Here is a 25,669-nt window from a genome sequence, read left to right as displayed (position 1 = left end):
GCCACATGTGGAAGACAACTCCAGCTTTCTTTCATAGTTGTTATGAATTCTTCTTATTTTTTGAATTTCTGTCCTTACACCTGCTTGGCAGTTTTCATATGCAACTTTAAATTCCCAGTATCTGGGCATTCATTGTCCGTGTATGAAATAACAAAAAAACACACAATGCTTTCGAGGTCACTCGGAATTTTTTTGGAGCGTATGGAAAGAACGACTGAGGGCTTGGAACGCTCGTGACAGAGAGGGGGTGCTAGCCGGCGCTAACGCCACCGTCTCTGGTCCATTGCTTTCTAAATTATTCTACTCCCGCACCCCCCCCACACCCCCCCCCCCACCCTGTCCCCTCCCAGCCCATACCTCGGCCTTACATTAATGCTCATGGGGAAGATGGGAAGATGAACAAGGGAGAGGAGAGACTCCAAGGGCATGGGTGTGGCATGAAGGACGAAGGGAAACAGGTGGAAGGTTAATAGGCCTGCAGAGGATTGGCCAGCCGCTCGGGCTTGATGAATGGCTCGTGGGCCTGCCGTGAGTGCTGCCTTCCAAAAGATATATTATTTCTTTTGAGGAGCAGGGTTCCCGTGCTAACATTTGTCCGCTGACACGTGATACGGCTCATTCCGAGTAGCCGTGGTTGGAGGCGTCCCGTGCGTTTTTGCGAAGCTTGCCCCTCCAGTACGCTGCAGTTATTGGCTCCATTTTAGTCCCTGGGGGGGGGGGGGGGGCTTGGTGTCAAGCTTACTGTTAAACGCTCATTCAACCTCATGCCCGAGTAAGACTTTTGATTCACAGATAGGTTCTCTAGCTAAAAAAGCCCCCCAAAAGTGCTTAATCACCCCTGTGAGTCATGGAAAGGAAACACAATCTTCACATTTACAGGCTGCGACGTATTACTCACTAGAAAGGTTGTCTTTCCTTTTTTAATGAAACACATTTTAAATAATTGCGCAGTTCAGTTGAAGCTGATTGAGCTTGTAGGGCTGTTTGGAGAGTAGAAGTGCCCTGTCCATTTCTTGTATCATTTCACCCTGTCTCTTGGACCAGGCAGCTGATCTCTGCTGGTAAGGTTCTTGCGGAGTCCGATGGGGAGCTCAGCGTGATTCCTTCGAGAGTACAGCAGCTGGAGGAAGGAAATGAGAGCACTTGTTAAAAGGAAAGATTTAGGGTCCCATACTCTATGGAGAGACATGAAGGTGGTGCGGTAACTAGGCAGGAAAGCCTGTTCATCTACTTGTTGCTTTGATGAGGGATGAAAAACCATCTTGAGCCTAAAGTAGCTAAGATTGCTAAGAGAGCTAATGTTACCCATATGGTCAGCACCCTCTGTAGAATCTTGCTTTAAGGACAAACCTCTTAAATAGCGTCTTTAAAATGAATTTAGCTGTGTAGCTGAATGCGAGTCAGTGTTCCTCTGCAGTCTTCCCATGGCATCTTCGGACCTGCCATCTTCGAGTGGAGAATGTCTCAAGCAGCGTCGTGGGTCAGCGAGTCATGTTGGCACCTGATGGAGTTGCAGGAAGATGTCTGTCCCTATCTTTGTGCAAAGCGTAGATGGGGGCTGTGCAATTCCAGTCCTGGAGGGGCCGGAATCCAACACAGTTTGCAGGTTTCCATGTTTCCTCCAGGACCGAATTTGGGCAGCCCTGGATTAGATGATCTCCCCGCATCTACCTTGATTTCTGTTGGGTTTCCACATAGTCTAAAGACGTGGTTAATGTGTAACTGGTGTTTATAGCCTAGGTCATCGTTGTAAATGAGACGTCGTTCTCAGACGGCCTCGGCCTTCTACGTAAAGTTCACGGAAAAGCGCACTTTGCGATGTGAGAGCTGTCCTCTTTGCTATTCCGCCAACTTCCTTCAAGCGAGTCCTAAATTCTAACCAGCAGTAGTATCTGGCCTAATCGTCAGGCTTAATTATATGCTGGCCTGAATCGACGTCAGGGCTGTGGGGAGACTATCATGCTCTGTCTGCAGCTGTCATCTCTCTCCTATTTACAGCTGTCTATTTTGGCAGTTTGCTGAAAGAGTCAGAAGACAATAGATAGGCCATGAATTCAGGGGAGCGAACTGCAAAATGGGTAAGCTTACATGTAACTTATATTTAGCTACAAATTATGGTCACTGCAAACTGATACGAAACTCTTAAACAAATGAGCAAGCTATGAAATTAACGCGCATTTTATTCAAAAGAAGCTGAAAGCGTTCGCATCATCTCGTGTGATGTGTTGTGTTTTTCGTTCCAAACTTCATTTCCGAACAACGACCAAAATTTATGCTCTTTGGTCTTGCAGCACATACTTTTATACACATTTTTACAGTGGAAATTTGTGAGTGTTTCGCATGTTTATCAAAACTGTAAAAAATGCAAATCCCTTTGATTAAAGGACAAGCCAGTTAGACGGCTGTTCACATTGCAGCTGAGTCAATTCTCTCTTCTACTGTAAGGATTCTCTTACTTGTCTAAATTTGGCAGAAATTATTTCCTAGTTGCATACATTAGGGAAATCTTTCTCCTGTGCCTACATGTAGATTGGATGCCTAATATTCATCTGAATAATTGATTAGTCTGCTCTGTTTTGGATAATTAGTGTATATCTTCTTCGCTTTAAGCCTTAAAATCTCCTGCCGGCCGCTGAGAGGCCAGTTATTATGCATGTGTATATTAAGCAGCATAACTCTCACAAAAGCCATAATTATAGACTTTGTTTCCTCGCATCTCATGCCCTCATTTCTCTACATTATTTTCAGAGATTCTGTTCTTTAATTTAAGTGTCTCTGCAGAGCAGGACCACATGTGTTGCTGTTATGAAATTATATTCCTCTTTTAAAAGTCTTACTTTTATTTTGCTTGTTACATATGTCAGAACCGGTGAATAAATAGTGGTAGAATTATTAATCATTTTGCAGTCTTTCTTAAAGGCATATTTTCATAAACCTTCTTGAATTTAAATTTTGAGCATTAGGCTATGCTAGTAATCAACATTCCTCAAGCACGAGTCATTTGAGACTGCCAAGGATTTTATTTGTTTAGGGGAATGACGATTTCAATGGTTGCATCCTTAGTAGTCCAAGATGATAGCACTATCATTAGCTAGGTGATACCTGCTGAAGATAAAATTGCTAGAGAAGCTGCCCTGGAGTTTAGCTTTAACTCTTGTTTCTGCTTTGGGAAGATCGGCCTTGCTGTAGTGTTGAATCCATTGTACAGGTCAGGGTCACACCCCAGAGATTGCTAACGTGGTCACCGTGGGAACTGATCCCAAATCAGTCTCCACGCCTCAGTGCTATCGATCAGTGGTCCTCTCGTGCCAACTGCCGCCCTGTGCACAGCGTCAGGTGAGCACCTGATGACCCTATGGAGCCAATCAGCCGCTCTCGCTGAGGGGTCCTCGCTGATTCACATTCACTGCTGCAGCTGTCTATCCCAGTGCCTGCACTCGCTAACCCAGCGATGCATTCACCTGTGCCATGAATTATGAGGGCCTCTAAATCCTCCCAGATGAACCAGCAAATATTGTTTGGTTTTATTTCATATAGGGTACGCCTTGGTTCCGACCCCAGCTGAATGTGTGATAAATAATTGATTTGCAGGAATCTCCCGGTTTACAACAATCACTTTAGAGAAGAGTACCGAAGAGTACTGTCCATTGTCAGTTATTTTAAATGAAGGGTGAATCAGATTAACCATATTTATGAGATGGGGTCATTCTTATGCATTTAGATACTTGTCTGCCTTCATGACAAACACTGAAAATTAAATTCCATTTATCTGGCTTTTATGCATCCTTTGGGTCACTCGGGTGACAGAACTGTGCACAGACTATTAGAGAGGCAGGTGCTTGAAGGGGGAGTGTTGCTTAGGGTAAATTTTGCCCCCCGGGGCATGCACAGCCCCCTGGCCCCTTTCCATGCCTGTTGAGGGGAAGATCGTCTTCTAGAAAAAACCTGCACATCCCCCTTCACTAATGAATGGGTTCCTACAAAATTACCATTAGCTGCATCTAAGGCTGCAGCTACGATTCTGCAGCCAGCCAGATTAAGTAGCCAACCGAAGGTTAGACACGGGTAGGCTTACTGGTTATTTTTAACCAGCAATGTCTTGCTTAAATCATAAAAGAACGGCAGCTCTTTAACTGAAAGGCTTAGTACAGCAGATTAAGATTCAAGTCTGGTAATTTACAATCCCTGTAAATTGTTTAGACAAACATTCTGGATTCAGAATTGACTGCGATCGATATGTTGTGTTTTTCTTTTGCTTTTCCCTCAGCTACTGTATTGGGATGTTTCCCCGGTTCCTCCTCCCTGTACATATTTGCCCCCCGTCCTGTCCATGCCTCATGCGTCTCCTGTATCCCCACAGGGGAAAACCTCACCACAATTTGTCTGGAAAATCTCAGCGCGCCTCCTTGCAAGGTTCGCTTCCTTCGCCACTCCCTGGCATTTGCGTGTGCGTGTTTCAAAGGGCGTCCGAGCCATGCAGAGCTGGAGCCGTAGAACGCACGAAGCGACCACAAGGATGTCAGTCGCACGCAACGCGTGGGGGACGCATATAGGCACCTTCCACCGCTGGGAGCCCTTCGAATAACATCCTTTTCCTCTTTGTGTCCGTATCATACCAGGTGACCTGGTAACAGCCAATCACATCTCAGGGTCTCTCACTTTGGGTCTGCTGAGGAAAAGCACTTGCTTCTGATGTAACAGTATAAATAAAAGCAGTTTTGGGCGGTATGGGCTCAACATTCTTCTCATTCAGTCCATTAAGAAGCAGAAGAGACCCAGCATTCTATTGATTGATTATCAGAAAAATTAGACTGCTTGGTAGAAACAGCATTGCTATGATGCCTAATTATACACAGTTTTGGAAATCGCGTAATAGTGCAAACAGGTTCTCTTAACAACTAATTGGTAAATATAGTTTTTGATGTCAATTTTCAGTAATTATTAGTTTTTCTTATATTACTTTGTCCAGGCAAAGACTTTTCTGTTGTGTAAGTACTGAATGTTCTTGGAATTAGAAAAAAAGAAAATGCTGGAATTGCTCGATATCAATTGATTAGATTTTTCTGGAACCTGTATTTAATCCTTGGATACTGCAGGGCCAGGCTGTGAGCTCCACTGCATTGTTCACAGTTATGAGCTCAGCCTTTAGCTTTGCACCAAATATAATTTTCTCCCACACTGGTCTGCCTTTTAACTGTCAGCATGTAGTCAACAGTAATTTATTACTACATGCAGCCGTTCACTATGCAGTTGGTAAAGCTCTAATGGTAGAAAGAGTTATTATTTTACAAGCCGACGTAGTACAATATATCATCTCACTTTGTAAAATTAAATCCAGAGTGTCTCAGGATACACAAAGAGTTTGAGAAGTTCTTTTTTAATTAGACAGAATTGGCAAAACAGTGGTACAGTATATCACAGTGCAGTAATAAGCCCATTTCATAATTAGTAATAAGTGACTGATTATAAACTGAACTTAAGACGAGTGAAATTCACGGGGACTTTCAGTAACCCGGCGGGCTGGCCGGGAACACAAGGTGCCCTGTGTCCAGTGTGATCTGCACTTTCCCACCAGCAAGATAACAACATTAGCAGCCAGGACAACAAACTAACCTCCCCTTTCCTCATTCTTTAGCATTTCCTCCTTGGTCTTTCTCTGCATGCCATATATTCCGCTTGCTACAGTGTATAATTATTAACACAACTCAGTGTGAGAAGGGAAGCCAAAGCAACAAAGGTGGCGTTGTTTCAGGTCCTCGTCCTCAGCAGCGAAACATCCGTGCCTGGCCTTCTTACAGCACGGGGTATTTTCCGATACTATTAATCATCACCGATAGCATATCGGCACACGCTGACGCATCACGAGCTGGAGAGATACGTCAGCCTGACTAATAGAGATGAATGTGGGAACTCCCGGTGTGACTGCGGGTCGAGACACGAATGGGAACTCGCCCGCCGCACGGCCGTCGCGATCGATACGTTGTTGCTGCCTGTGTTTCGTAGGACAGAGTTTCCGGCATATGACCGACTGACAGCAGCTGTATTATAATACAAGCTTAAGATTAACATGGAATGAATACCTTTGTCTTTAATCTTTTCTTTGAATGTCCCAATTTTTAATAAAAAATTTCCTAAAGAGAATAAACTTGCCACAGCATTTATTTAAGTCAATTTGGAGACTCTAGGAAAGCCGAATGGTAGCACGCGCAACTGAAACTGCCCTATGTTGTGTGAAACATTGGTAACATGTGGCCACTTTGAGGTTACCCCGTACAGTTAAATCCTGTACATAACAGATGTTTAAGAAAAAGCAGCACATTCATTTTCTGATTTGGGCTGTTTATAATATACTGATTGATTTATATGAATTATATTGTTTTTCTGGGCAGGTGGATGACCAGATGAAGCTACTACAGAATTGCTGGAGCGAACTCTTAATTCTGGATCACATATTTCGTCAGGTTGTGCATGGGAAAGAAGGATCTGTTCTTCTTGTCACTGGTCAACAGGTATGTCACAAGGCCTACAGTTAAGGTGCCGTAATACCTAAACTGTCATTAGGCCATTATAACAGGTTATACAGATACATAAGCTAATTTCGGTAACACTTTCTATGAAGCTCATGGTTATAAGTATCTATGCACATATTCATAACACATTATAATGCATTCATAATGCATTATAAACATAGCTATAAATATAGCTAACCCTAACCCTAACATAAAAAGGCATAACACATTATAGCCATGTTTATTATGCATTATGAATGCTGCCATCTATAATACATTATACAGACCTTCATAATGAAATATTATGGTCAGTATAATGCATTATGAAGGTACTTATAGTGTGTTATAGATGAGAGCATTCATGATGCACATTGAACATTGGGTATAACGTTTTATGCCTTTTTATTAATCTTTATTATATAATATCTTATCAATGCACCATAATTCCTTATGAGGGTATGTATAATGCTTTAAGTAAAATGTTACCCTAATCTCAACTGATAGTTCATTATGCATTTATAATCAATATTTCATAACAATAAACAATGCATTGTTTTTTGCTGGGAAAGGGAAGTTTAACATATATATATAGCTCAAAGGACGTCATCTTCTTTTAGCTTTATGCCTTAAGGCCGGCCTTAATTCTTGTCATATTCTTTGCCATCCCCAGTTTAATTTATTTTAGCAGAATCCGGAATAATTTATGCCGTTCACAAAACTTGGGTTTTCTGTGTCCCGGAAAAAAAACAGAAACTGGAATGCCGACTGTAGAGTGAAAGCAGAAGATGAATATTGTGGTACTGCCTGTTAGAGATTAGTGGACTTTACGAAGATGAAATAAAAGACATAAGACACGGAGCAGCCTCCTTGTTTATGTACAACTGCCGATTGGTCTTAATGTTTTTTTTTTTTTTTTTGCTTGGTTGTTTATTTGTTTATTTCATGGAATGCAATCCCCGACTCCCCCATATTTGCAAAGAATGGAAGGCTGGGGGTTCCAATCAGGCTGATAGCGTGCCCCCTCCCCCCAGAATTATAAATGCACTTGTAGGCTTGTGACTGTGAAACACTGTTGCCCGAGAAAGTTTGCGGCCAGCAGATCGGCTCGAGCCGGTTACTCCTCATTGCCCGGCATTTATCTCTCGTCGCTCTCTGTTTGACGCCTGCCTTCCAAGAAGAGATGGGGCGGATGGGCTATAGCCAGCACCTTGGGCCTGGTTGCCCACAGAAACATATAGATAGTGCCTCTGAAGAGCATCAGCACCGTTTCCTGTGTTCCCAGGGACGCGTTACTTTTCTGTCGATATCGTACGATTATTTAGTTTGTCGAGCGTCAGGTCACTGCAGGGAAATGATATATTACATCAGAGGGTTATTTCAGGCATGAAAGGAAGCAGTGTCAATATCAGCTTTGGTTATCTTACTAAATCACCCTTATACCTCTGAGATAGAGCTATGTATATACAATGCGTTGAACAAATATATGCATATCACTGCCTCTGTTACTCTTTTGCGGTGGACCAGCATCCCAGCTGGGGTGTCTCCTGCCTGGAGCCCATGCATTCCGGGGATGGATTCAGATTTCACCGTGACCTCATACTGAATAAGTGGCGATAATGGATGGATTGATTTTTTTTGTCATTTTGTCGTTAATGGCACTGTAAAATTATGAGACGTTACCGATGGTAACGGCTCACCTCTCTGTTCAGTTAAATCACAAGCTCATCTGATCAGGATCTGTTTAATCTGAGTTCCCCGGCAAAGGCGTGCTGTAACAAAGTGTAACACACGGAACACAAGTTGCCTGTTGTGATGCATACACCTTCCATTTCTGGAGCGACGAACAACAGATGGGCGTTTTTTTTTTTTTATGGTAGTTAAGACAGGTAATACAAATAAGTGGGAAGCCAAACCTTGATTTCTTGCCGGAGTTATTTCATGCACGGTTGATTTTATTTAAATTGAGTGACACCGCGGGTGCCAGGAGCAGGTGAGGGGGGTGTGCTTTAAGTGACTCATAATTTTTTACGACTTTGAAAAAGGGCAAGAAAGGTTAAAGGAAAAAAACCCACACAGACACACACACGCACGCACACACACACACACTCAATGTGCTTCTGGAATCCTCCATCCCCAGCTCGGAAATTCTACTCATCATATTTACACAATAAAAACAAACAAAAAAAAAAAATCCAATCTACCTTGTTTTTAATTGCAAATCCCGCTCTGGGGAACCTTTCTTCTGCTTGGGCGGCAAGGCTCTGCCTTCTTCCAGAAACCGTGGTGCAGTCAATTATGGTAATGAATTGTCAATAAATATAAAAAATTAATATGGCCGTTTCTCTCTGAGTGGCAGCTGAGGACTGGCCTCCCAGACAAATTTGCTGCTTCTGCAGATATTAAGGGCACCTGAAAGGGTAGCTGTGCACCAAGGGGGCTTTAGTGTGAGGCCCGGTGTAGCAGCTATGGGGGTCTCAAGTCAACCCCACCACTCTTTGCAGCCCCCACCAGACAGCCATGTGTTTATCTGGTCTGAATTGCCAGTCCACCTCTGTCCTGATGAGACACACACTCTAGTGCAGAGGACCACAATCCTTTTTACAGAGGTAGCTACTTTTACAGAGAAAAAAAGTATGGGAAGCTACCGAATCGCAGCGGTATATTTTGGTGATCGGGGGGGATCACCCCCCTCAGTATTATTTGCCCACCAGGAGGTGGTCTTCCTTGGTATATTTTGACAACCGGGGGTTCCCTTCAGTGTATTTTGCCATTGCAGCGGGGGCGGGTGTCCCTCTCAATATAATTTGCCAACCAGGGGTCCCCCTTCGTAAATTTCGCCAATTGGGGGGGGGGGCTGCCAGTCAACTAGAAATGTTGGCCACTGGTGTAGTGCATCACGTCCATGGAGATTCAGACAATTATTAGCTTACAGTTTTAGCAGGGGGGAGGGGGGCGGTTGCTGATTCTTCCACAGAAACTTCATCTCACCCATTTGACGGAGTCGTATTGAAGTTCTCTTCGTCTCCGTCCAGGTGGACTGCGCTGCCATCGCCTCCCAGGCCGGAACCACTCTCAGGAGCCTCCTGGTTCACTCCCAGGACCTGGTGTCCAAGCTGCGCTCCCTCCAGCTCGACCAGAGGGAGTACGTCTGCCTGAAGTTCCTGGTGCTCTTCAGCCTGGGTGAGTGGGCCGGCAGTGCTGGAGCACGGTCTTGGGGCTCGCCGGAGTAACTGTGAGCTATACCTTTTGTCTAGTAACCCAAGCCAAGCTGTAGGCCTTGCAGGAATAGGTAACAGTGTCTGTAACCTTTTTATACGAATGCTGAGTTGTACGTGGCGAAGATAACAACGTTTTTTTCTCACACCACGCAGAAATTCGATCATTTTCCTGAATACACATTAGGGCAGGCGTTAGGCTGGAAGAGGAGCTAACGTACGCTGCTAGAGCGAACGTGGTGTCCACTGTGTGTCAACGTTCGCAAAATTATACCAGAAATGTTAATGATGATTATCCATATGCATTTCGAACAATCAATATAGGATGATCACCATGTGCCGTGTAGTTTGTTATTTGAGTCTCATGCCAAAAATTGAGCTTCCCTGTTCTTTACGTGAAAAAAAAATGCGTATTTCGACAGAAAACCCCCAACGGGATGTCAGAGGTGCATTGTTTACCGTTACATAACCACTGCTGCGTCTAATTTATTTTGAGTGATGGAGCCAGTCCCATAGTCGGCCAGCGTTTGCCAGGTTTGCAGGAACATGTAACCTTTACAAAACCGCCCTACCATCCCCAGATGTGTACCCATCACCTTTGAGCGGGAGATACTTTGTCTCCATCGTAGCCGTGGGAGCATCGTAGCTTAATCAGTTGCTCGCCTTGTGGCATTAAGGTTCCTGATGGGTTCCTTTATTTTTCAGGCCCTTCAAATTTTTTTTATTTATTTACAGAAACATCATGCATAATTAACGTCTCACCTGAGGGGTGTGTATAGCCTGCAGCAGAGGAGGGGGCAGAGTCAAAGACCGGCAACCATGCTGATTAACGCAACCCCTCACATACCGCTCCGGTCGCTGGCCTAAACACGGGGCCAATTAGAAGCGAGCCGACGAAATGAGGCACGGGAGCACTAGCCACGTCCGATGCATACGCAGTATTTTGGGGGTGGGGGGGTGTTTCACAGACAAACCCGCACAACCCGTAGCCACCCCCACCACAGGCTCCTCCAGCAACAGTTTCCGTTCTTCTGCAGACCATAGCCTTTCTGCTTGCTGGCTTTTCTGCCTGCAATGCCAAAGACTCTGGGCATGAAGTCAGTTTGAGGTGAAAGTTCTGTTCTGGCCAAGACCAGGTGGAAATGGACTGACCGCAGCCTCCATTACTCATAAGAATGTGCACTCGCGCCCCAATGAGTTGTGGTGTATCGGGCGAAACTTATAATTTCTTCATCCTGCCAAATCTCCCCACTTCTCTGGGATGTCTTACTTATCTCCTACACAGACTTTTTACTTGATGTCCCTCTATGTGTCCGGGCCTGAGATTCCTTATTGTCTAATATTGAATGATTGGGGCAATTGGCAAAAAGGAGAGGGGTGGAGACTGTTGAGTGGCGCAGCCAATTAAACACGCAGCCTGGGTGTGATATTCCAGGCGTTGGCTGCCGGAGTCTGGATAGTGTCTTTAGCTATGGCAGGGAGTTTGAAAGCAGTGACGTTTAACCGGCATCGTTAATGGGGGGGGCCGAGGTGGTCACATGGTCAGGCGGGGGCGTCGGCGTTTCCTCCTCGTAGGGGAGGCCCGCCAGTCACATACGTGTGAGTGCGTGTGCGTGTCCGTCTCCTTGCGTGTGCACAGTGCGTAGTGTGTTTGCCAGATGCGGTGGGAAGGCCCCGCTTCAGGAACTCTCGTCGACCCGGGACCTGAGGTCGGCTCCCGTCGTTTCCAATTGTCCGTCAAGTGGGGCTGTCACTGCTTGTCAGACGCGCATTGGAGAAAGAAATCCAGGCCTGTCTCTTAAATGCTCCCCATGAAGGAGAAGCAGAGGGGGAGGGACTGTGGTAAATAATAGGGTCCCACGCTTCACCCACTTGCATCAATGGAGGGCGCTGTATGTGAGTTCCTTGTCACATATTTTATGTCTGAGAGGAAGTTTGATTAAAGCTGTAGTTCTGCTCAGTTTGGCTACCCCCACCCAGGCTTGGCTGTTGGCTTGTAGCCAAGGTTACAGCAAAGGATCAGATATTAATTTCTGGGGGATCATTCAGCAGTGTAGACATTCTGACCGTTCCATGTTTGTTGGTCCAATGATGTGCCAGGGCAAACAATGGTATGTACAACCACAATTGTGTTTTAATTAAACGCAAGGTACTAGGGCCAGGTTTTTATAGCGAGTGGAGCTCAGGTCAATCAGTAGGTGTGAACCACAGCTGGACACTGAGGCATAGGACCAACCAAAGGGCAGCATGACAACACAAATAGCAGCACCCAAAGCATAGGAAAGAGTATATGTGAGGAACAGGATAGAGTAACGGGCTTCTTGTCTTCTCTGTTTGTTACAGGACACAAAGCTCAGGAAAGAAATACATTTAAATGTATTTTTTTCAGATAGATCTATGAATAGAATCTCTTAACTGTCCTTGGGATGCAAACTTCTTGGAGACAGAATTGTGAAAACGTAGCTAACATTTCATTTAATTTCTTCCGAGAGTCACAACTCATCCATTGTAGAAAAGCAGCTCCCATGCATCTTGTGTTTGGTTTCTGGTTTGATGTGATATTCGAAGCACAAATGACTGAGTTTATCTGTTTAAAAATATTTCTACTCACTCCTTACTGTGAAACTTAGTATGACACATAAGATATAGACAATACAGATTATGATATTAAGTTCGAATATCTTCCATAGAAGGAAAAATGCAGAGAGAATTGCGATCGGTTCGTTCATGAAGATTGTTTTCAGTTGACCAAAATCCGAAGCAGTTTGAAGACCTTCATACTAAGTGTTCAGAAAACCTTTGATTTAACAAGAGCCTCAATGGCTTTCACTCTGCATCAGCCTTTAAAATATCCAGATCTCCAGGCTGTTCTGATTAAAAAGGAACTCTGCATGTTACCTTTGACTTCAATCCCTGTGGAATTTCTTCTGCATATTCAAAACAAACTCCAATTTCTTTGTATTTATGCATCCATAGCAGCATTTCCCCCCAAAAAAGAACATTCTTACAGTGATTCATTGATTGCTATTTTTGCTGTTGTTTTAGACACAAGTAAGAGGCTCCAAGTTTGACTTCTGGCCAAGAGACTGTGGGTTCAGTCTCAGTGGGCCTTGATGTAAACTAAGATCAATCAGCACAATAATCAAGTACTATTCTTAAGTTTTGTGTGGTTTCAATCTTCTATGTGCCTTTTGTACTACCAGGCATCAGATTTTATTGTCAGTTTTTATCTTAAGTTTTAATATAAATTCTTTCGAAAGTTTGCCATTTTGCTGACATGTAGAATACCCGTGTTTATTGCTGACATACTGTAGTATCTTTTGTGTTTTGTTGTCTCTGTTCTGATCCTTCGGTAATGCATGAATTTCACTTTAATTATTAATTATCGTGCGGACTGTTTCACGCTGCTCTCCATAATCAAAGCTCTGAACGAGCAGTGGTCTGTAGCTAGAGCTTCTAAGAAGTGCTATGGCATTTGCATCAGGTGACTGGAAGGACAGCACATTTAGTTTGGCAAGGATGTTGGTGCTGATGTCCTGGATCTCTACTGCAGGTCTGTTACACAGCATTCAGTACGCAGAGGAGCTCTCTCGGTTACATGTGACATCGGTCCCCTGATTTATTTCCAGTTGCATCGCATGGGCTTTCTTCCTCTGTCTCCTATTAGGATTCAGGCTTTACGTTGGGCTTATGGATCAACAATAATAGTTATGAGCAACTACAGGAAATCAATGCTTGGCTTTTATTTCCACACTCATCCTGCCAACAACCAGCCACTTATGTGTCGAAGGCCGGGATTAATGTGTCCCTGATATGCCAAGTGACCACTAAGAGACACTTAGACATTAAAAATAAGTCACGCAATCAAATAAGCCTTATGCATTTGTATATGGGTGTATCAGTATGCGTATTTGACTGTTTTTATATTCCGATGTACCCGTTTGACATCATCTTCCAAAGCCGAAGTACAGTTCTAATACTCAAGAGGAGAATGATAAAAAAAATCCTAGATGTCGTCCTTATCCTGCATCCACGCTAACAAGAACAATCCCAGGATTCATTGTGTCCCAAATTCGTTCTTGGGAGGCAAAGCAGCAAGACCACTCTCGCCAACAACACAAGCACAATCTTTGCTTTTTTGGTACTGAGAAACAGCCCAGTTCTTTTGCAAATATATCTCTGTTTAACACATAGGATGGAAAAAAACAGATATAAGCAGTTCTCATTAGTGTACTGAATAACGTAAGTAAAATTAATGACAGCATCTATGAGTTGGATGCCGAGGTGTAAAATTTAGGTCCAAAAAGTAAAAATCCAGACCAAGATTTTGTTTCAACCAACCTGTTGAGCATAAACAGTCGCAGTCACAGAGTAACTCAACTGGTTGGTTGAAACAAAATCTTGGCCTGGATTTTTACTTTCTGGACATGGACTGTTCACCTCTGGTTGTATGTGTTCAAAATAAATTGTAACTGATGTAATACATGCGGGGACGCCATAGGGGCTTGGATACCCTGGCAGCTTCAGGAGACCAAGGACTGTACAGGGGCTCTTGTACACTTAAAATGTATCGCGGGGGACATTTCATTGGGGGGGCCCTGAATTTTTAGCTATTCAGTACATGAGCCCAGGATGCCTGTAAACTTCTGCTGAACTTCCGAGTCTAAGGTGTAATGATGTCGCAAGGTGCTCGAGGGATTTTTAAGGTGTTTTGCATGTCTGAATGTTTGCCGAAAGGAAGCATCTCCGTGTCGTTCCAAAACGACTTGGCTTTAACGGCGTGATTAATTGAATCAACAGGGAGTGTAGAGAGTCATCTATAGTGTCATTTCTCTGGGAGTGTGGTTTCATGTCTCGGAGTCCGGTGTCATCTGTCACAGAGTGTGGTCTCTCCTCTGATGCGTGGTATCATGCCTTAATCAGAGCACTCAGAAACCAGATCTCCACGCCCGCGTCTCTGCTTCCCACATTTGGGAGATCAGTAGGGGGAGGGCAAGGGTGTAGCTTTGGGTATGGACAGTAGGGACACGTCTCTACCAATATTGTGCGAGTACCGTGTGTGTTTATGGGGGGTGGGAGATTTGGGGCTGATTTGTTCCCTACCAATGCTGGGACGAAACCTATGCCCTTGGGAAAAAGGAATAGCAGTTGCCGGTATTTCCATTGATCAGTCCGCCACCTTGCTTATTCAAACATTGCACGCAAACACAGATAAGGGCTTGCACAACCCATAAAAGCCCTGCCATTTCTCTATCGATCCGGCAGACGAATTCCTGAACGGTGGCCGCCTATAAAGCTGTCCCAGTTGCACAAGAGAAAATAGACCAAGCAGCCATGCCAGAAGCCTGTGTGTCAAAGTCACATAAAACCACTCATCTCCCTGAATACTCTGGGTAAAACAGAAGAGGACACGTCGCCTCGAATTCACCAATGGTCAGTCCTTGCCTTGGGGCATTGCAAGCTAGGAATGCAGATGGTTTAATGTTTCTCATTGTGAAACGACTATGGTAGCCAACTCTTTGTGTTTCCCTGACCGTCCCTTATAGGGCACAGAATAGTATGGTCAAATCCCCAACGGACACTTCTGTCGATGTTGCTCACTAGGATCATCTGACCAGGTCCCCCGCTTAGCGTAATCACGCAATGCAGGCCGAGAAAAGCCTGTTGTAATCGGAGAGCGCCTTTAACTGGTCACTCACTAACGGGCCAACAGGTGTGCTGGCCTTTGCCTTCCATTCCCCATTTGTCTCCCCACACTATAGGAACAAGCAAAGATTATTTAAGGCAGTGGCACTCGCTCATGCCAAGATGGCCGTCCGTTGGAAATATGTGTCATCACTCATTGTCTTGAGTTACCGTAACCCAAACCTGCAAGCCACAGCAACAGCAGCAAGGGGTCAGGGGGTGCCTGCATTGTTTCCAGCCTACTCAGTGTCCCAAATATATGTATGGCCCCAAAATCTTACCAATCATGCTACAATTCAGCTACAGTGTCCTTGGGTGAATTCCTGTGTACGTTTACACAGTATTTGAATTAAAACCTTTAGATTAGTGTGTAGGGTAGCAGTTGAATGACATTGAAATTATTTTACAAAATTTATTTATTTTCAGTATCAAAGTATTACCATTATGTAGTACAGAAAATTAGAAAATTACCGTTATGTAGTACTTAACATAAAACAGAAATGCATGCTGGGGGTATCTGTGGCATAGATAAACAACCAGACAGACAGACAGACAGACAGACTACACATATATTTGTACATCCATCTATCTTCAATACTAGCTGTCCAGGGTCACCATTTCAGCACATAAACCCAATTTACACTGTACTGCATTTTCAGTTGATTGTGCAGGCAGTGCTGAGCTGGGGTCTGGTGATTTTCCAGTTACTGCCACCCATCACCATTGGAATGTGGCCCAGCCTCATGGATGTCATTGTCCTAGAATCAGCAGCAGCGGCACATGCAGAAACGGTCATCGTTCCCACACCACGAGACGCGGAAATGTCTTGCTTGGGACGGCCACCTAGAGTTTAGTTTCGCTGACCCGCCTCCCTGGGTGAGGTAACCGGAGCAGTGTCCGCATAGTCGCTGGCGATCTGCCTCTACCTTGGACTTACGTAAAACAGATCGGTGCTTGGTGATGATATGAATTATTTACTCAATTGAAACTTGTTTGTTCAAGTCAGGAGCAGCTAATTGCAAATGAAGGTGATTTAGCAACAATTCGATGACAAACGCGGGGATGGCAAAATAACGAAACCCAAATAAAATTGCGTGCATGTTTCCTACGGCTTTTGTAGCACATGCTAATAGAGTAACTTACTGGCAGCGTAAACAGGGTCTCACACCTCCCAGGGTGGGAGGGGCCACGGGTTAAACTCAAGAATGAAAATCAGAATTACAGTGGTTCATGTCACATGGTCTAAGGGCAAAAATGCAAATGTCCTCGGCGTCCTCCCCAGTCCGGCTCCACACATCGTCAGGCGTGGAAGAATAACGCGAAAAATAAAGAACCCCAACCAATGTGCTGTAGAATGGGGGGGGGGGGGGGGGGGGAGAAATTACACTATGGATTAACTGTCATTCACACATAAAATATACATCCCTAGGCACTCTCCTGAATTATTAATTTAAATTTGTTCAAAAAAAAGGAGAGGAGAGAGAAAAAGAAAAAATATATTGACTGCAGCATGGCTTTAATGACCTCATTATGTGTGAGCGCTTGCCGAGGATGGGGGTCCTGCAGCTTACAGGGAGAGGGCATGTTTGACCCCCGAATGATTTTCTGTCACTTTATCATAAACAAGACCCTCGACATGCCCTCCGCACTCAAACCCATGAAGAGACGGGAGAAAAAAATCCTGCTGAATGCAAACCAGAATTGCTCTCAGGCAATTTGGGGGGGCTTGGGGGGGGGTTGGTGATTGTCATTTGTTCTCCCCTATTCCTCTGTCTTAAAAATAAACCTGGTCTCACCTTTACAGCACTCACCGGCTACCTGAAACACATACCGTCATTAAACTTCAGTCGTTGTCTGCAACACGCGGACAGAAATGTTTGAACATGCATTATTAATAAAATGTGTCTTTTTTTCCGGACAAATAACTCGTTTGCTTTTATGAGGATATTTAGTGTATTGTTAATTAATGCTTGCATGCTCACAGAAGTCCTCTGTGCTTAGATATTACATCGTACGCGTGTCTTCCAGGAAAAACAGCCGCTCCAGTTTTGTGAGACGTTGTTGGCTGCTCGTTGTTGCTGAGAAGCACCTCTCACGGCCTTGTAGGGCTTTTGAGAAGGTTAATGAAATGTTTCTCTGACGCTTGGCAGCTTTACAAGGGGAGGGGGCCAAACTTGCCGAGTTTGACGCACTCAGGCATATTTGTATCTGTTCAAGACACGGATTTCTGGACTATAGCCACGGATTGTGTGGTAAAGTGTTGGCCACCTTTTAATGTCTTTTTTTACCGTTTTTTTTTTTGCCAGATCTCCTTGATATAATTTGTTTTCAGACCAGTCCATAGATTCATGCATTGCTCACCTCGCTGTCGCGCATCGTTAATTTACAACTGCCGTTAAACGCTGGTGATGACAGTCCTGCAAGACCCAACCAAGGAAAAAGAACTTCAACACAAACTGGACAAATTCCAGACTGCCTGAGAGCGTTTTCCATGTCGAGTAGAAAAGCCCAGTAGTGTATGTTAAAGTCATTGAAAGAATGAAGTGAGAATGAATGCGTGCGCACATGTGAGTATTTCTCAAATATATATCACATGTACGCCGATTCTCAGTTAACAAGCGACTGCAATGCAAGGAATTCGGTGCAATAAGCAAAGAAATATCGATAATAAATGTTTGCAGAGCCATGAAAACAGCAAGCAGGAAAGGATGTGGTTGCGCGTTACGTTGAGGCGATTTGTAGTTGTTCCAGATAATAAAATTCTCAGTCCACGACTCCTGGTCCTTAATAACAGCGGCATGCATCCACCAGCAAAGAATAAATACATGTAAATGTATTTCCCCCCCACAAGAAGTAGAGTGCCTCTCAGCTAGCATCTGTAACGAGAAGGCTTTGTGTAAGTTTCCCTTGTTAATTTTATCAGACCGAGCCCCCCCCCCCCCCCCCCCCTCTTTTGAGCTGTTGAATGAGTGGACTTGTCCTCAGGCATCCAGGCTTATTCCTACTACCTGCTTAGCACAACAACCAGAGCTTAAATTTGACTTAATGTATCCCCGCTTGAATTCGTTGGTCTACCGTCCTCCGCCACATTGGCCGGGAATTTCTACCCGCCGGTTACGCATCAGCCAGGTAAGCAAATCGGACTTTAATGCTCCATCAGTAGAATTACATGCCGCAGAGAAACACTGTGAGACCCCCAGCGCCCCCCCACCACCCTCCCCGTGAAGCACCATGCCCGACCTAAGTCTCATTAGCAACCAGGCATCCGTGTTGTCAACCATTGTCTCGGGCTGGATTAGCTACTTAGTCTCACAAAGCCTCTTACAGATGCATTATTCTAAATTTGAGAGACAGGAATACAAAATACCCAAACTTTCCCAAACGAATGAAATCCATCATGGCCGTGGCAAGACCCCACAATGGCTCTCAATGAACTTCACACGCAGTCAACCACTTCAACATTGTCAGGGTCAGCTCCTGTCGTTCCGCTCTGTGTCCCTTCCCCGTTTGGCCAGCAAACGTTGCTGGTCATCCCGTCCCTCGTATTGTCAGTATTTGTTTTCCCCTTGTTCCCTGTTGGTCATATGCCTCAACGCATTGAGCATGTGGCTGTGTGTGATCCCCTCTGTCTTATGTTCGAATCCCACATCCTCTGTTTTTGTCGATTTTGTTCCATTGTGTTTAAATTGTATCAGTTTATTAGTCCCTGTGTTTTCATTTGTATTTGATTTTGGTTTTTTGCCCTTGATTGTGTTTTTTACCTGTCAGTTTTCCCCATCGTTAGATTCTGTTTCTAGTTTGAGTTTCATGTTTTAGTCTATTAGCTTCACCTGTTGCCTGCCCTTGTGTGTTTTCCTGATTTGCTCGTTGTCCTGCACCCTCCCCGATTGGTTAATTGTCTGTCTCACTCCTGCTTGTCATTACCCCGTTCAGTTTTTGTATTTAAGTTCCTGCCTGAGTTTTTAGTCCCGAGTGGTTCGCTGTTTGTGATAGTTGGATGTTAGCATGGTTTTGAATATTCTATTTGTAGTCTGCCTGTCTTGAAACTTTTGTAAATTTAGTCTTTATTTATCCCCTGTTGTTTTTGACCCCTCGTGGTCCTTTTGATTTTTGTAAGTGTTCTGTCTGTCTGGTGGGTCGCCCACCATTCCAGTATCATGCCGCGCCCTGCAAACCCATCCGGATCCATAACAAACATGTGTCCTCTAGTTTATTTATCTGAAGAGGGCATTGAACTATAATAAGCACCTGACTGCAATCTCCTTTTCGTTTAATGCGTGAAAATGCGGATTCAGTGGGAAACTACTGGGGGGATGGTACAAGCTGTTAGGTAGACGGCTTGAGGGAAGACGGCACTAATTCATAAATCGTTTCTAGCATAAATCTCGGATGCGAAACGGGAGGTCCCGTACACATCCTTCAGTTCCCAGACAAATGAAGGTTGTCGGTGAAGTGTTAATAAAAAAAGACCACTTTGAAGTTAACATGGATCTTGTGGAGCTCCTCATTGCGGCTCGTTAACCACATAAACAGCCCTTAAAATGGCAACCCGGTCGATGTAAGCGAAGAAGCGCTGAGTAAACACCAGGGACTGATAAGCGTGGGTTGTAAAACACGGCCCGTCTGTATTAGGGCGGCTTTGTTTTTTTGTTTTCCACGGTCGGACATTTTACTCACCTGGTGATTCACTCAGGCTGACATTCCAGTGGGTTTCGTTACCCCCCTGCCCCCCCCACACACACAAACACACACACACCCTGGGTCAGTGCTGGTAATGTTGGGGGCAGTGATCTCATGGACGTTGGCCCCTAAACGTTCTGTTTGTCAACAGAGGTGCTGGGATTGCATCATTCCCCAGTTTTTAAAACCTTGGCTCCTCTGGTTTTATGGGTGCAGTATAATGGGACAATGAGACAATAGGCCAATCAAAAATTCAGATGAGCCCTTTCCAGCCAATTGCACCTGATGGCCACGAGAAGAAAAAGAAAATTCCGCAGCCCAGGTGATTACAGCGTGTCATAAAGTTCTCCACTAGCTTTAGTAGCTTTCTGGGTGCTCCTACTCACCTCTGTTCACAAACACTTACCTTCTTTAAATACCTCCGGTAATCTTTAACAGCTTGTGTTTGCTTGCCAAACCTACAGCCTGACACATGTATCATTTCATTCAGTCTGTCGTTTAACATCCTGGCTCCTTTAATGGATGGGCTCTGCGTAGAGCAGTTTATTTTTATGTCTGGTGATATATCGCATTATGTGCTGTGGAATCCAAATTCCAGTCTTTAAATAATGACAACACTATAAAATCCTGCATGTGTCTTTGCATTTAGTGCCAACGTATTATGAATAATATCAGCAGAGCTGCAGAACCATGTTTTCAAATTGATGTAATGAATAGATCGGGCCATTTGCTGATTTATTTATCCGCTCATTCATACATTTATTGATTTATCGCATGTTTTATTAATCTGCTGCAAATGTCTATCCCCAGCTAAGAAGGTAAAACCTCGCGGCACCTGCAGGACCCCTTGGGCTCACCGCGCATTTATTTATTGATGCGTTTACAAAGCGTACTAGGCGTGAATGCGACGTCGACGTCTAAATTATAAAACGATGCTTCCAAAGGAAAACGCGGGGAGGGGGGCGGAAGAAAGGGCGGAGGAGGAGACAAGTGGGCCTTCCAAGAGGGGGGGGGTGGGCGCGATTTAGAAGTATTTGTTGTGTCTAATTAAAGCGGAAGAAGCCATATAGATATCGATTCTGACGTGACTTGCAGACTTGCGCGCCGTGATTGCAGCTCAAATGAACAATATACCCCAAAAGACCTGAGGGCTTGCAGTGGAGTGTCGAGGAAGAATTGCAACCACTCCCCCAACCCCCAGCCCCCACCACTATCTACCCACACCCCCCTGAGTATTGACTGGGAGGCTGTTTCATGTAAAAGTTGATAATTAGTCCCCGAGTGAATAGTGCAAAGAAGGAGGGAAAGAGACCGTTACTTAACGTACTACAACCTGTCTGTCTCTGGGTAGCCACTGCAATGGGGATGCATTCATCAAGAGCTGTAATCATCTGCATTCTCCTGGCTTTCTTCATGCCTTGTCCTGCTAGCATGATCGGATCCAGGATGTAGATGTGATCTTGTTTTTTCCGTAACCTCTGCACGAAATCTTCTATGTTCAATCTCATCTGTCCTCTACCCATATTATTAAATGGCAACTACTGCACAAGAAACAGCGCTCAGAACTGCTGGGCATCGCGTCGGCATTGTAGTCACGGATGTATGGAAAGGCCTGGCAGAGTCTCCTGCTTCCGAATGCGCTGGTGGTGGGGGGGGGATTGTTCTGGGATGTGGTGAGAGCTGGGATATTGGTCCAGTTCATTAGCACGTTCTGGGTCTCTTGGAATTGTTCTTTGGGTCATAGGTGGGTGTAGCAGAACAGTGTGAAAGACCCGGCAGTCTTCCATGTGTCCGTTCACATGCTTTCTCACCCAGCCTCGATCTCCCCCTTCAGCCGCTCGTGGCAGTTTTGCTAATGCCATTGCAGTGATAATTATTATACAGTGATAATGACAGATTACTGTACAGGATGCATTGTTTTCTTAAGGTCACATAATGTGACTTTTGAATTTTTCACGTTTTTTTTTTTATTTAATTTTTTTATTTAATACTCTTTGGCTTTCCATTTAATACCAGGAGTCAACGCCCTGGCAAATTCTGGAGGATATTTTGATGAAAATTCAGTTTTTTCCCCACAATCAAAACATTTTCTCCACAAACACAGACAACACAGTCTTTCCACAGACACGCTTGGGCACAGGTTGAGGATTATGATGTATATATATCATGATACATGATATATATAGTAATACATTGAGTAATATATATATATATATATATATATATATATATATATATATATATATAGTAATGTAAGATAATTTCATTGTATATGTGGAAATTAAGGAAGAAGAGTGTATGCTGGCTTTTTTTCCATTTGTAGCAGACAAAAAGGAAGAGCATTCAGCTCAGGATTACCTTGAATGGGTTCGTTTGACAGCTCGTTGGCCACTAACAGCTAACGGGCATCTCTGCCTTGCCCCCCGCCCCCCCCCCTCCCCCCCAACAGACGTGAAGAACCTGGAGAACTTCCACCTGGTGGAGAGTGTCCAGGAGCAGGTCAACGCAGCGCTGCTGGACTATACCGCGTGTAGCTACCCGCAGCACATGGACAAGTTCGGCCAGCTACTTCTGCGGCTCCCGGAGGTGAGGGCCATCAGCGTTCAGGCTGAAGAGTACCTCTACTACAAGCATCTGAACGGAGCCGTACCCTGCAACAACCTGCTCATCGAAATGCTGCACGCCAAGCGTGCCTGAAAAAAAAACCCCATTCCCCACCTCATCCCCCCCCCCCCCCAATCCCCAAGAGCCCTGGGAGCATGCTCAGAACTTCTCACCACAGAAGGTTGCCTGTTTTCCATCTGGTGGAAGCACCAGAGGTATTCTTCTCTGGATCTCCTGCTAACCTGGAAGTTGGGCCGATTACATGAATGGATCAAATCAATATGCCTGAACAACTTTGAGAACATCATGACCTCACTAACATAGAAGAACCTTTTTGGCTATTGTGATATGAACTCAGTGAGTGAGGAACAAGTAAACCAAGTGAACTGTGCACTTAGCAAACCTTGCGACGGCTGTACATTGCTCTTTGTGGTCTTTGGCATGAGAGAGGCCAGCTTTGTATTTATTTGACCACAAGTGTAAACATTGGTACTGTATATGGTCGAAGTTCCGAAGGTTGTCCGCTTTGCAGAAGGTTGTGTCATGTACTGTTGTCCATTTTAAAGGCATCATTGCTCGCAGGATGCAGGAGACCAAGGTCACCATGGCTCAGGTGGTATAATGACATTGATTTCACTTAAAAAAGACTCACTTGTTGAAATCCATTGCCAAAAAAAACAAAGACATTGTCTCTCAAGGGCGGCAACTTCTTTCTCTTTACCTTCTGAGCTTATGCTCAGAAGAGAGAGTGAGCTTCCCTGAGCTGTTTACTGCAGTAGTAACGATGGACCAAAACTACATTGGAGTTTCAGTATTAAAAAATTATTAAATTCTTTTTAGTTGTACATATATTATGAAGAGTAAAATAAAGTACACCCTCGGTAAATAAGTCGAACTAGCTCTTTTTTCCAAGTCCTTCGACTGAAGAAAAACAGGAGCAGAAAAAGGTAAGATGTCAACGCTAGACCAAAGCCTGGAGCAGAAATTTGCTAGTTAAAAAAACAACACTAATATCAGTATTAGCAGTTTTCCACAACAGAGTTCTTCAAATCTTGCCTTAGTTTACTTTCACGCTAGCTAGCTAGCCGCAGGTGTGGAATCAATAACAAATAAACAAATACTATTTGAAGTAATGTTTCAAATTACAAAAAAAATGTTCCTCGGTATGTTTGTACTGTGGTTGTACTGGAAAAGAAAAGGCGAAATAACGATCTTGGCGTATATTTTAATGTTTGTCAAACTTGCGACAAATTCATAAACTACATAAATTACCGCAGCTTATGCAAGCTTTCATCCCCTTCACTGTATGAATTTCACAAGTACAAAACGTTTTGTTGTGTTCCTGGTGTTTCAATTGAGCATCTGTGGTGGGTCGTGCATTATTTCGTAACGTCATCTTAGCTAGACCTGAACTCTGGTATGACGTTCCCCAGTGTAGCCATTGATGTAACTGGAGAGCACTGTTATGACGTGAATTGCAAAGCAGTGGTTTCACACAAATCTCTATGTTCAGCTTCTTTGTGCATTTATTCTTTTGACCTCTGCTTAGTCCTGTCGTGAGACACTAAAATCAAAACTAACCCTTTAGATTCACACTAATTCATTTGATCACTGACCATAGAATCTTTACAACATATTGTACCTTGGGTTTTATTTTAGGTATCTGAATTTCTGTATTTATGTTTGTAATGTTATTTCTGGTGTCTACTGTATATCACTGGTTCAGCTCAACAATGGAGATAATTTATTGCTTGTTGGTTTCAGCCTTGTGTATGTTATTGTACGGAGTGTTAAAGCCAAATATATTTGTTACTGTTGCTAGCATGTTTAAAAACTATTGTTAAAATGCAGTTCAGGGAGAAAAAATATCTTTAAAATGATCACAGTAAAATTTGTTAAACATATATGGAACTTGCGGCTGTAAATTTAAAAGGAAATGTATTTAAGTTTAGTGGTGTGACAGATTGTTGCATCGTTTTTGTACGTTAACTTTCAGATGACTTAATTTTTACATTTACGATGTACCATGTCTGTCGTATGTTTTCAATACCAAAGACTTTGCATCTTCCATATTTATTGCATTTACCTTTTCTCCTATTTAAATGAAGGTTGCCTATTTAACCATTAATGAGGAGGACAACACTTTGCTGTCACAAGTTCTGTACATAAGTTGGTAAAGTCTCACTCGGTAATGAGTGATACAGAAAGACGACTGAATAATTCTGGCCTGCTAGCTTAAGTTCCGTGCCTATTTGAACAGCTCAATTATGTCTGCACGTGTTTCTACACATTGTTAGAATTCCCTCCAGCTGACGTTAATAAAATGATTATAGCTTATTATAAAATATCTTGACAATACAGTATCTCAAATTCACCTGAGTTGTTTTACCTCATCAAATCGTTATTTGAATTATATCAAAAATGATTAAATGAATCTCTTTCATCTATTTAGAGTGAAATAACGGCCACCTCAGTCCAGGGTCTCACCACACACAGGCACTATCTGCCGTGTCCAGCTGGATTCAGTGCAGAATAATTCTGATCCTAAACTGAGAATGTGTTGGTTTTCTCACTTAATCCTAGGATTTGGGTTAATAATTCTCCCTTTTTTTTGATGAGATGAGACAATCTGTAGGTTTCCCACGTTGTTTGTTAACTCTCTGCACAAACACTCGACACCCAGTAGCTCTCAGCTGCCAATCCATGATTTTGTCTCTTGACACTGCAGTGGGAATGATGCTGTATCTCCAGTAAATATGTTTCTTTTCAACTTAGTAGATGATAAATATCGATATTTGTTATTTTCATATTCATGCACAGATACACAGAAACAGTCTGATTACAGATTATTAATATGATATGTGCATATTCCGTATATTCTGATCTTTAGTTTTACATTCAAATGTAACAGTTCTAATTTAAAAAAAAAAAAATTGATGCGTTGATTGAGCGGTTCTTTGCCATTCACTTCTAAGG

At 43.7% G+C, this 25,669-nt stretch overlaps 1 protein-coding gene across 2 annotated transcripts in view; it reads left to right on the top strand.

Annotated features, from left to right (window-relative positions):
• LOC125716632 (nuclear receptor subfamily 5 group A member 2-like) overlaps nucleotides 1-25,038 on the top strand; it is a 41,645-nt gene extending 16,607 nt beyond the window's left edge. For both annotated transcript variants that reach the window (XM_048989174.1, XM_048989175.1), the window contains exons 6-8: nucleotides 6,390-6,509; nucleotides 9,542-9,689; nucleotides 22,539-25,038. In XM_048989174.1, the coding sequence (XP_048845131.1) occupies nucleotides 6,390-6,509; nucleotides 9,542-9,689; nucleotides 22,539-22,786 (516 nt within the window). In that variant the 3' untranslated portion in view covers nucleotides 22,787-25,038. The remainder of the gene's footprint in view (nucleotides 1-6,389; nucleotides 6,510-9,541; nucleotides 9,690-22,538) is intronic.
• The last annotated feature ends 631 nt before the right edge of the window (nucleotides 25,039-25,669 follow it).

Source organism: Brienomyrus brachyistius, chromosome 21 (assembly GCF_023856365.1).
Source record: "Brienomyrus brachyistius isolate T26 chromosome 21, BBRACH_0.4, whole genome shotgun sequence".
In the NCBI taxonomy this organism is placed as follows: Eukaryota; Metazoa; Chordata; class Actinopteri; order Osteoglossiformes; family Mormyridae; genus Brienomyrus; species Brienomyrus brachyistius.
This window is presented reverse-complemented; position numbering and strand designations above follow the sequence as displayed.